General features: G+C 35.0%; 1 protein-coding gene across 1 annotated transcript in view; it reads right to left on the bottom strand.

The window, feature by feature from the left end:
- RGS18 (regulator of G protein signaling 18) overlaps positions 1-12,883 on the bottom strand; it is a 23,113-nt gene extending 10,230 nt beyond the window's left edge. Inside the window, exons 1-3 of the mRNA XM_008543193.2 lie at positions 12,442-12,883; positions 11,851-11,952; positions 10,740-10,801 (exon numbers count right to left, since the gene is read on the bottom strand). Of these exons, the coding sequence (XP_008541415.1) occupies positions 10,740-10,801; positions 11,851-11,952; positions 12,442-12,560 (283 nt within the window). The 5' untranslated portion in view covers positions 12,561-12,883. The remainder of the gene's footprint in view (positions 1-10,739; positions 10,802-11,850; positions 11,953-12,441) is intronic.

Here is a 12,883-nt window from a genome sequence, read left to right as displayed (position 1 = left end):
CTATGAACAATTTTGTGTCAATAAATGTAATTTCAATAAAACAAGAAATTGTTTTTAAAAAATAAATGTCTTCAAACTGACCCTGAAGAAGTGGAAAATCTGATAACTATAATTCAATTAATAAATAGATTTTATAATTAAAGTAGCGCCCCTCCAAAAAATCTTGGGTCCAGATTTGGTGAACTCCATAAAACATTTAAGAAAAAAATTATCCTAATCTTACCCAACTTCTTCTAGAAAACAGTGGAGGGGTGAATACTTTCCATCTCATTTTAATAGACTCAGATAACGAATACCAAAACCTGACAAATATATAACACCTCCCACCTCTCCAAAATAAATAAAATAAAGACTAAGAAAAAAAGAAAAAGGGAAATAAGGTTAAGGACCAATACCCCTCATGATCACAGATGCAAAGATTCTGAACAAAATATTAAAGACAAATTCAGCAATTTTATAAAAAAGATAAACATTCTAGTATTATGGCTGGAAAAATTTGTGAAATAAAGTGATAGCTTTCTTTATCTGCTCAACTCATTTTCACTTACATTAATTTTTTGTATCCACTGCTCTCTAAAACTATTCCTTGTGGTCAGTCAGTATTTCTAATATAGAAAGTTTCATATAGAACGAAGCAAGAAGAAAAAATCTCTTTGGGTAGAATTATAATGATAATTCAGAGGTTTTGCATTTATAACCTGTCTAGAGGTTTTGAGGGCTAAATACTGTTTATAAGCATTATTACCCCCATTTAATCTTTACAACAGCTGCCTGGTATATGTCTTATATTCGTTTTCAGAGATGAGGAAACTGAATTTCAGATAAGTTCAGTTACCCAAGATCTCACTTTTCAAACAAAAAAATTGTAGAAGTGTATCTTTCTCAGGGAGGCAATACTTCCTGGGGCAGAGAAACAGCCGTCCAAAAACGTCCATGCCCTCTCCCCAGAACCTGAGAATATGTTACCTTATATAGAAAAAAGAAGCTTTGCAGATATGATTATGGTTAAGGACCTTGAGGCAGGGAGTCTATCTTGAATTATCCAGGTAGACAGTCTAATGACATGAATCATTAAAAGTGGAAAAGGAAAGCAGAAGAGTGGGTCAGAGAGATGCAATATGAGAAACACTGTTGCTGACCTTGAAGATGGAAGAAGATGGTCACGAGCCAAAGAACGTGGTGGCTTCTGGAAGGTGGGAATGGCCCTCAGTTTAAAGCTAGCGAGAGAATGGAGACCTTGGACCAAAACTGCAAAGAATTGAATTCTGCCAAAAACCTGAACGAGCAAGAAAGGGATTCTGCTCTAGGTCCTTGAGAAAGGACAATAGCCTTCTGACATCTGGATGTTTTTCTGATGAGACCCATCCTCTACCTCTGGTCTACAGAACAGTAGGATAATAAATTTGTGTGGTTTTAAGTCACTGTATTTGTGGTAACTTGTTACAGCAGCAACAAGAAACTAATGCAATTCTTGAATTATGCTTTACATATCACCATTTATTTCTCCTACAGAGAACACCTGTTGCTTTTCTCATGAAGCATCATGTTTTTTATGTTGTAAGCAATCTTTTGAGTATACTAGAGATCCAGGAACTTAATGTTTAAGAAATCAGTTGTCAGAAAACGACATGACAACCTACAAACGTTTTCTAAGTATTAGAGTATGGGATGACTTCAACCTCTACCATGAGGAAAGAATCACGTGGGTCTGTTCCACCCCACTGCTCCTTCCATTGGTGTTTTCCCTGGGGTGAGGGGAGATTCTGTCTTTTCTTTTCTTTAGTAAATTAAGTAAGTGAAGAAACTAGGAAGACAAGCAAAGGTCAGGCTCAACAGGAATTTGAGAAGGCGTGGTAAGACTGCCAAGTAACTCAGAAGTTGTCTACAGTCATTAGATGCTAGTAAAATGATTCCTAGTCAAACACAAGGGTCTTGTGGAGGCCTTAGTGCTCATGAATGAGTCAACAAATTCTAATCGCTGAGAAGAAGTGAGAATGATCAATGTGGGTGATATTTAACCACTCTTCTTATTTCTCTAGCTTGTTTGGTGGTTGATTTTCAAGATGTACTTCTCATGCTGAGTACTGCACTTTTCTCAGAATGTGGATAGGAAATATAAATGGATAATGATTCTTTGAAGCATTTTGATAGAAGATTTTCCCTAAACACCTAAAAATGTATATGTGTCAGAGTAAAATGAGTGATCTGTCTCTGTTTTTAATATTTTTGAACCAAAATAGCTGCCAAAGGGAAGAACAGAGAGTCCAACATGCTGGTTTTACAATGTCTATTAGCACTCCAGTACTCACGGGAATTATTGGTCTTTAATATGTTTCTATTTGATTTTCCTTCCCATAATTCCTTTCACCTTGTGTATCTCAGAACCCGAACTTGTGGAAAAGCAATTTAAGCCATTGCTGTTGTCCAAGATTACATTCCTTTAACTTTTGGAAACTTTATTGTAGCCTCCTATTAAGACTTCAGGGGAAACTGGAGCCCTAGGCTGATGACTTTAGGAAAGAGGCTGAATAAGCATCATTTGACTACTGATTGACCAAGCTTAAAAATTTCTTCCTTCTGCATTTGTGTGACGAGAAAGATGGTTTTGTTGCATCATTCCTCATTTCACTTTTTGCCTTTTTTATCCTCTTTCTTCTTCTATAATGATCCTGGAAGGAAACAAGGAGACTAAGGCAAAATATGCCTTTCAACCCCCAGATTGAAACTGAAGTAGAATTTGAAATGTGGGCAACATTTAGATCTGTAAGAACAAAACCACAACCAAAAAAACCAGTCTGTAGACCAATTGGCTTGAAGCAAACTTTAGGCAGTTTTGTAAATGTGCCCCAGCTGCTGGCCAGAACTCTAAAAGAAAATGAGAACTTTCCCTTTGATGAATTTTTAGCGTAATGGAAAACTGCTGCTCAGCACCCATGCTTCCTTCCTCTTTCAAATGTCTAAAATGTTTGTCTTTCTCCCCCCAGATTAACATCCACTTTTTACTGGATCAAATTCTGAAAAATAAATGATGCTCTCTCCGTTTAACTCTATCTTCAAAACTGACAGGTTCTTTGTATTTTTTGAAGAGAATTCTGAAATTTGCTTGGCAGCTGCATAAAGTACATTTCTGAAGAGAATTTCTAGATAGTAGGAGCCATTGAAAGCAAGACAACAAAATGATTGTGAGAAATTTTCAGGACAGCCTAATTAAAAAAGCAAGAAGTCGTCATGGATATATACACTCTGCTGATATTAAGAAGCATATCGTTGAGTCTTATTGCTCTGTTTATGATCTAGGTTCTGCCTCTTCTCCATCCACAATAAGAGACACTTTAACTTGCTTTTTACTTGTTTCTCTGTTACTAAAGTTGGCAAAATAAAATGCCTGCTATTTTACATGGGAGAACAATCTGTTCCAGGTCAGATCTGGTTTGGAAAGAGGAAACTAAGGATATATTCTATTGGGTTTATGAACGAAGTTACTTTGACAGGAGTGAAAGGAACATTTTTTTTGACTTCAATTAATTCTTTCCTATGTCATGTATAAACATGGATTAACCAGTTTTTAAATACCAAATTATTCCTCAAGTGAGTTAAAAAGTAATTGTCACAATTTTAGGACGATATGGCCGTGACTTTTCCTATTAATAAGTCTCAAATATAGCAAAATGTTTTGTACTGACACCTAAAAGGAATCATCCATATGCCAGGCAACTGAAATTGTTACTTACTTGTTAAAAATAACTCCCTTCATGTAACTTTTAATTGTTTATGAAATGCCTAGTATGAACCTGAGGACTGTATTACATATTGAAAATACAATATTAATTCCAATAGTTGGAAGGTTTGAGTGTTTGCTGAGGTCTTGGCACATTGCTCTATGCCTTCTATTGGAGCAGTTCCATTTAATTTTCATGTCAGCCCTGTGGAGTAAGTCCTGCTCTACCCATGTTTACAGATGAAGAAGGTGAGGTTCAGAAGGTTAAGTTGCTCTAAATCTTACAGCTGGGAAAAGCACAGGGGTTTGAACCAAGGTTTGTTTTGCTTAAAATTATAGAACGTTTACCAATAAACTGCCATAAAACATAGTCCCTATTGTTGGGGAACATGGAGGTTAATGGGCAAGACAGCCATGTACATACCAAGGATAAGGAAGGACAATTGCAGAAGTGACTTATTCTCTTTGCAACAGCAGAGGAAAATCAGCTTTCATGGAATTCAAATAGCAGTCTTCCAGAAAATAACATAAACATTACTTAAAATATAGTTCTTCATTAATCTGTAAAGCATGAGTGTCAACTATGTGTCAGCCATTGTCCCCTAGGATATCATGCAAAACCCATTGGTTATGGTGGTTAGTCTTGAACTTGATACAGCCTTTCAAAATGAAGTCACAGCACGGATATTAGAAAGAGTGCTGTATACTAAAGGGACTCATTATGGGTTAATCAAAGTGAGTGGATTTGGTTGGCATAATATGGATATAACAGGGAAGAATAAGACTGATTCAACAAATGAATTAGGGATGAATGTGAAAGTAGTTCATTTACTTAAAAGTTCACGTAAACTACTTTTTAAAAAGTAATATGCAATATCCTGCTCGGTTATCCCAGCACATTAGCTACTTCCTGTTTCTCTGACTCACCAGGGGCAGCTGCCTTAGGTGAAGTCACCATGGAACCATTTCTCACACAGGCAGTAACTCACTCAACAGTCCTTCGGAAGGCTGCGGTGGTGAATGCAGCTGTCAGAATTACTCTAGAGAATTTGGGATTAGAAGTCACACTGGAAGAAGCTGGCTCAATGTGTCATACACATAGGAAATGCTTGTAATGGCATGTTTCTAAATTGAAACTCTGGCATCTGTTGGAGTATCTTTCTCATGCCAAGAAACCAAATGAAACAAAAAGTCAAAAAACTCTCAAGTTGGAAACCCAAGTATGGTATAATATTCTACTGGTTTATATTTGTACTGGCTTGAGTGGTTTCCTTCTTTCATATTTGGCTTTACAGCACTTGACTTGCTACACAATATTGTGGTTACTGTTGCAATAATGATTTATTTATGTGATCCATTTATAATTTAGACTGGCTTTTACTTATTTTTGTTCTTTAGCTAGATTAAGAAATTGAGTGTTTGTTATGAGTCAGCTTGATTCGGAAATGTAACTTTCAGAGCACTGGGATCCCTTATCTTGCAGAAAATTGGTAACCGAAAATTGGGGAGGGCAGCTTGAAAAGCCACAAGGTGAAAATTATGAGAAGAAGTACTCATTTCCTTCCCCAAAGAGAAGGATGCATTTCCCAGTAGCATTTACCCAAAGTCAGTAATAAGTACTTTCCACAGTATAATCAGTTTGTATTTTTAAATCAAAGGAGTGCAATGACGTACATATTTTACATCTATCTTATTATGAATTATTCTCAGAATTAAGCTTAGTAGAGCCAGAATCCAGGATGCAAAGAGTCCAAGCAAACAGTAATTAATACAAAGGTTAAAAATACTGGAATTATTTGCAATGACTGAAAAAAGGCTGCACAGGAAAATAAACAATTAAGTAGTAGTTGGAAGATTTTTCTTATTGCTAGACCCTCCTTTCACAGGAAATAACATTCTCTTTTGAGCTTCAATTATTAACTATATTAAATGCTTAAAAAATCTCTATCTGTAGTCAATCTTTCTTCCGTATTCTAGATATGTGCCTTAAAACCCTACAAAACTTTTGATAAAGTTTACCAGCAACTAAATAAGTTCAAACTCTAACCTATCATCTTCTCACAAACCTTGTTTTTCCACTTCTATTTCTCGTTTGTAAAAGGCACAATTATCTTCTATTAATATGGAATAAAATCTAGGGATCTTTGGCTCATCTTTTTTCTCCATCTCCTATTTCTTCATCCTCTCACTTTGCAGCATATGTACACATTCAGTCACCAAGTTCACCCATTTTCTTTCCAAAATAGCCCTTACCTTGAGGTTAGTTTTTCTATTTGTAACGGTCCTGGAGGCAGTCCATGCTGCATGCATAGAACTCTACCTTTCTATGCATCGGGGTTAGCTTTCCAACAAACACACTTCCAAAGTTTTTCCCCAACTTGATTTTCCAGTGTGTTTGTTCACTACTCTTTGCCCCAGTGAAAGTGAACTGCTTGCTTTTCCAGGTGGCAGCAAAATCTCTAATTTCTCTAGCTGTTTTCATGTCTTTTTCTCCACTCAAGAATTACCTTTTCTTCTGCCTGTTGAAATCTTGCACACATCTATCTAATCTCTTTTGATGATTTTCTAAAGTCTGTGTGATCCTTTGAAAGTTCGATAGCATTTTTTAAACTATTTAGCCAATTGTTTTCAAAATTATGTATGACTCAGCAACATTATTTTACTTCCAAAGATGTCTTACACAGAACCATATATATGTATACAAACACGCACATACATGTGTGAGTATAATATATGGAAATAAAATTTTGTTGGAATTACTTGATTCGCTAGATTCCCACTGAAAACGTTTACTTTTAAAAAGTCAATCAGTGAAAAAGACTGATGACTAAATTTGAAATTGATAATTATGACTGACCAATATAGTCTGATATTATTTTTTGACTTATTTGTGCTTTTTGTTTTTATTAAACATCATTAGAAATTATTGATTTGCATATATGCTGTTAAATTATAGATTTTTATAATTCATTTTGCAATTTCAGGCAAATTTGTCAATAAACAGGGATGGCAGAAAAATTTATTTATCCTAATATCTGCTTGGAAACAAATGAGGAACAGAAGTTAAACTGTTGAGGGACTTCATTGTGTTAAAATTTACTATATAATGTGTTTGAGTTCATTTTCCTTAAATAAACATTTTATTTTAGAATCGATTTAGATTTACAGAAAAGTTATAAAGAAAATACAAATTTCCATATCCCCCACATCCAGTTCCCTCCTATTATTAACATCTTGCATTGGTAAGGTATATATGTTACAATTAATGAACAAATATTTGATACATTATTATTAATTGAAGTCCATACTTTGTTTAGATTTTATTGGATTTTTACCTTCTTTTTTTTAATTTTAAGGATTCAACTACATTCTAAGAATGAAATTTCAATAAAATAGTGGGATTATCAAAACGCTCCACGGAGCCTTGATTTCTGTGGAATATGGCAAAACCCATGCGCTTTCTGTTTTAGTCTCATCTATCTATTGTCTGTGACTGTAAGCCACCCTTCCTTTTTCAAATTATGTTTCTCAACAAAGAATTACTTTCCTTTTGGTTCCCTAAATAAATGGCACTGGTTGATGCCCCATACCTCTGTTGGTTCTCTGCTTGGACAATGTCTTTCTCTCCTCGCCCAGCTAGTGAATTTTGATTAATTCCCTAAAATCTAGAGTAAGAACCATCTCCTCTGTGTGGCTCCATTCCCAAAGATGCTGATAATCGGTCTACAGTGATTTTAATATCCGTCATTTTTGTCAAACTGAATACGCAAATTTCCATGGCACTTTGTTTGACTTACCTCATTTTCCATTTGACTACATTTAATAATATTTCTACTTCCTTTATAAAGACATGACATACAGAATTTGAGAAACTTACACACTTAACCAAAGGGAAATTCTATAAAATTTGATTGAGCAAGGTCTTTCTTGAAGTGCATGTGTGTGTGTGTGTGTGTGTGTGCAAGTATGAATATAAGATCTTCCTTTTTTGTTTGCCTAGAGTCAAGTCAATAGAAATGAGCTGAATTTAACCATTGCAACCAATAACATTTTTTAGCTGATTATTTTAAGCTTAGTAACTTAATATTGCAATAAGCTTTGCAATGAAAAATAATTGAATTTGGGGGGATTGATTTAAAAAAATACTAGTAACGTAATTTTTCGTGAATTGAGCATAATTTAATTAGCATTTTGATCATGAGCGATGATAACAGTCTCCAAGTGGATCAGTGCTGACTTTTGTTACTTGTGTTATCCCTTTTTGATTCCAATCACTGCTATCTTACAGTTCTTTAATATTTCCCCAGTAGAGAAAAGAGAGAGAGCAACAAATTCAATTCTTTCCATTTGGTTTTGACTACTCGTAAAGCAGAATGATTACAGATGCCAGGGCAGGATTTTCTGTGGGACTAACTGCCCTTGCTGAATCTTGCATCTCTCTGAATGTGTTGGGAGAGTGCCATGAAATTATTACACACCAATTTATTAAGTTAAAGAAATAAATCCAGCTCATATATTTCTTTCAATTGAAATTTAACCCTGGGAGCGATGTTTATCCTATTGGGAGTAGACTGGGAAACAGAAAAACATTATTAAATTTATTGTTGATCATTATTATTTTTCATAGTACCAGACACCATTTGCATTTGTGTAATGTCAAACAGTTACTGGTTTCTTATTCGTCTCATTTAATCCTGACAGAAATATATTTCTATCAGAGCTAAGGACATGACACTATTATCTACAATTACACTTGAGGAAGTTAAATGTCCAGAGTGGTGAGGATTAACTGAAATTATAGGGATTAGTTTAACTAAGATTATACAACCATTATGTTGTAGAAGAGAACCGGAACTCAAATCTCAAAGGAACCCTGCACTAACTTCTCTCTAGCAACAAATGTGGTTATGCTATTTGAGCACTTAATATATACCAGGTGGTTTGTGGGATTTGGGGATTCGCAGATGAAAAGACATCTGCTTCCTTATAATAAACAGTCAATAGCAAAAAAAAGGAATTCCACTTCTCTTTTTCTCCTTGCTCTGTCTGGTGAAGAGACTGAAGGGCCGGGATGTGCCCAAATCTTGGAAACAATATGAGATTAAAAAATAGAAGCAACTTTGAGGGGGCATGAATTATGGAGGAAAGGTTTACACAGGCGGTTGTAATTAGTCTCAAGAAGTGATAACTGTCTCAACCAAGACAGTGGCGGTGGAGTTAGTGAGGATGGGACAATATGATTGGCAAGAATTTTAACAATAGTTAAGAAATGATTGGATGTTGAGAATGAAGAAAGTGAATAGTTGAGAAAAGCTCTTTAAATTACTCTTCTCCAAAATAGGGAGTGACAGTATTAAGGTGAAATAAGGAGGAAGGAGTCAAGTTACATTTTTCAGCATAAACTTCCTTTCTTACTACTACCCTCCATTTTCAGTGATTACATCCTTGCCTAAATTTAAGCCTTGATTTCTCTGCCTATATTTTCCCTTCTCAGAGTCAATACTACAATTCAGAGGTAGAATCTGTTTTCATTGAAACAAAGAAAGTATTGAGAGATAGTCTGCAGAAATAGAATTCTTATGTCAGTAAATTAACGGGACCATTAAGAGTTCAGCAAGACCTTATAGAGAGAAGGACAATTGAAGAGAAAAATACAGAAAATGAGGACAGAGAAGAGAAGTTGGTGTTTCATCAAACGGAGCGTTTGAAGCTGAATTATGAGTACTACACTCCCAGCTGTCTTAGCAACAGGAGCTCCTTCCAGGAGACACCTTAGAATGTGAAACCCGCCTGCAAAGCTGTAAACAGTAGTTAGAATAACAGTAGTTAGAGTAGTCTGGCCAGCCTCATCTTGGAATGGTCAGAGGAGGATCTGGGAAGTGCTTCTGTTTCAAAGAATGAAGTAAGGAACAAGAAAATTTGAGACACAAATCAAAGCTGAAGGCTTGAGGAAGCGTGTGGATATTCGGTAATGAGAAAGTGGTACTTCTTATGCAGACTCTACTTGGTTCACTGTGGAAAATCATGGACTTGTGGTTGCCTTGGCCCACAGCCTACCCAGTTAAACTCATCAGTGTCGCTACCGGAAAGAAATCGTGGACTGAATAAAGACAAAAAAGCTCGCTCACCTGCTGCCTTATGTAAGGTGACCCTAAAGAATAGCAAGCCAGGCAGCCTGTCCTCTAACCTAGAGTGATCATAGTGTTGGACAGTCAACTGGGGACTCAATATTTGTCCTCACTTCCATCTCATCTACAAAGCTTCCTCTCAAATTCCCCTCCTGATTCTCAACTCTTCTATAAAATTCTGCTTTAAAAACAGATGAGTGACAAGTGAGGTATTTATAAAATTTTAAAAAACCAACTACTTTCATGAGAGTTTCCTATATGTCCATTAAAAGAACTAGTTTAAATGTTATATCGCTTAATAAAAATCAGGGGCCAGCCTGGCGGCGCAGTGGTTAAGTTTGCACGTTCCCCTTCGATAGCCCGGGGTTCGCCGGTTCAGATCCTGGGTGCGGATCTATGCACTGCTCGTCAAGCCATGCTGTGGCAGGCGTCCCACATATAAAGCAGAGGAAGATGGGCACGGATGTTAGCTCAGGGCCAGCCTTCCTCAGCAAAAACAGGAAGCTTGGCTGCAGATGTTAGCTCAGGGCTAATCTTCCTCAAAAAAATAAAATAAATAAAAAAATAAAAATCACATGGATAATCTGGGATTTAGTAAAACCAAGTTTCCTTCAAAAATAAAAAAATTTAAAGATTTGAAATTATTAGCCACAGCACAAAGAAATAATATTTTGACCACAATAAGCAATTCTTAATGAAATGAGAATATTTCTAAAAACAGTTTCCATTGGTTGCCTATTCTATTATTTAGTTATTTCTATTGATCAGAAACTCAGATTGCTGTAAATTACCAATCTGACTAAATATTTATGACAGCCTGTTTTGTATGGTTACATGCATACTTTGTATAATTTCCATTACGGCAGAAAGTATTTGGGAAAAATACCACTAACCTTTATGGGAGAGCAGTTTGTCAAATGATTCACCCCATATCACGGCTTCTGCAGGGGAGATTCTGTTCAAGAAACAAAATGTTTTATGATGGAGTGTGCAGAAAGTCTGTTTATGAATCTGCTCCGACATCTGCTAGGATACTGCTCTTTTCTGTCATATTTCACAGAGTTTCTCCTTTGCTCATTACATAACGAAAGTTGTATTTACGCCAAAAATTTCAAAACCATTGGTCAACTTTCTTTGGGATTTTGCCTATCAAGCAATGTATTAAAAAGCATTAAATATTTTCTCATGAGTATATGAATTATGATTTTTTTAAGGAAAAATTAATCATGTATTAGGTTAAAAACAAAGAAAAAGAAATCGGGTCAATTATCTTTCTTAATTCAGCAAATAGAAGAAACTAAACTGGCAGTATCTTTCAGTCAAAGTTTTTTTTAACTGTAATTTCCTTGAAGCTCTTACCACAATATGTGGCAACTTTTTTTTAACAGATACAGGAAGTTTGACTAATGAAGTTATAAAGGGCAAGAAATACAAAGCATTTTTAATGCAAAAAATATTTCAGAGTTGTTGATAATTTAGAGAGCTGAATATATTTATCTTGGATATTTTATTGGTCATATTTCATATTTGGAAGGGTTTCTATTATACTAGTATATAAGGCTATTCCATTTTCTGGTTGAATTCAAGAAAAGGCTAAAAATTGCAAAATATCCCTTTTTGTGCTTTATTTGCTTTTATACGTAGGGCATTTTTTCAAACTACTAAGGAAAGAGATGAATAGCTCTTCTCTATGACAATATCACATTGTGAAAACACTTAAATTAATGACTATTTCATCAGTTTATAAGGAGTAAAATATATCATTAAAATTGACAGCTATATAATTTTAAAAGAGCACCTTTACATTTTTATAAGATTATTTGATTCCAGCTATTAAAGTGGTTTAATTTTATGGAATATTTCTAGTTTGTCGAAATGAGATCTCTAACCTTCTTTATATTACTGTATAATTTCCAATAAAATGGAAATCCCTAATTTCCTCTTTCTTAAATCTTTCATGGTAGAATCAGCAAAATATCCCCCAAATAATTAAAAGTTATTCACCTCGTTTCTTTGGCTAAGTGCCCGGATCTACCGGAGTGGGTCTCTTCATGAAATTCAGGTTTCTGCAAGAGCAGACTTAACCTGTTTCTTTTTTCCTTAGCTCTGAAAAGAGAAGGCGTGAGTTTCAGGACAATTTAAATGACAATTTAAACCTCTCCTTCTGATATCAGACAAGTTTGGAGTTGGTAATTACCTAAACACCCCTTCTCACCCACACCCCACTCATCGCACACTCACAATGATATTCCTAAAGAATTTCATTTAAATAGCATGTTTGTGGAGGAATTTGGGTAGGCGTATGTAAAATATATTTGTTTTTTCCTTCTGTAACTGTAAAGTATTTGAGATTATATTTCAACAAAGATTGTTACCAGTTCTTCTCTGTAGTTAAAATTGTTGCTCTTTTTTTTTAAATGAAAATATTTTAGATTTAACAGTTGTTTACTCCTAGTAAATAAAGACTTTTTTTCAATCATAACAGTACAATCAGTATATTCTGGACCAGATATTTTAAAAATAAATGCTAACAAATCTTCAACATCCATCCTGTTTTTAAAAGTATAAGGCTGATTTTAAAAAGTATGACTTTACCTGAGTTTGGCTTCTTTGCTTGTTTCTTCTTTTCCTGAACCATGTATTAACTTGAAAAAAGTTTTTTCTTTTGATTCGCACATATTTAATTGAGAAAAGAAAACCAATGATGTTTCCATCTTCTTTCTCTAAAATGAAGAGACGTCTAATTTATTACATCCTTCACATGTTAATGCTACTCCGTAGTTATACATGGTAGATGAAAAAGTTATCTCAAGTCTGTTAGTAATGCTTAAAAAAAGTCAAGAGCTGCGTTTCAGCTTCTGCAGAAATGTAGAAGTGAGGAACAGAAGTACCGTTCGGTCCTGAGTTGTTTAGGGAAATGATACCACAAATTTGCAGAATGACTCTTGGTCTTTAAGATAAAGACTAGCATTACCACAGTGGAACTTCTCTTTCTAGTTTGTGCAACCAGAATGATGCTTTAATAGACCCAAATGAC

The sequence above is a fragment of the Equus przewalskii genome, chromosome 31, assembly GCF_037783145.1.
Source record: "Equus przewalskii isolate Varuska chromosome 31, EquPr2, whole genome shotgun sequence".
Classification (NCBI taxonomy): domain Eukaryota; kingdom Metazoa; phylum Chordata; class Mammalia; order Perissodactyla; family Equidae; genus Equus; species Equus przewalskii.
The sequence above is the reverse complement of the archived record's forward strand: the minus strand, read 5'-3'. Positions and strand labels throughout refer to the sequence as shown.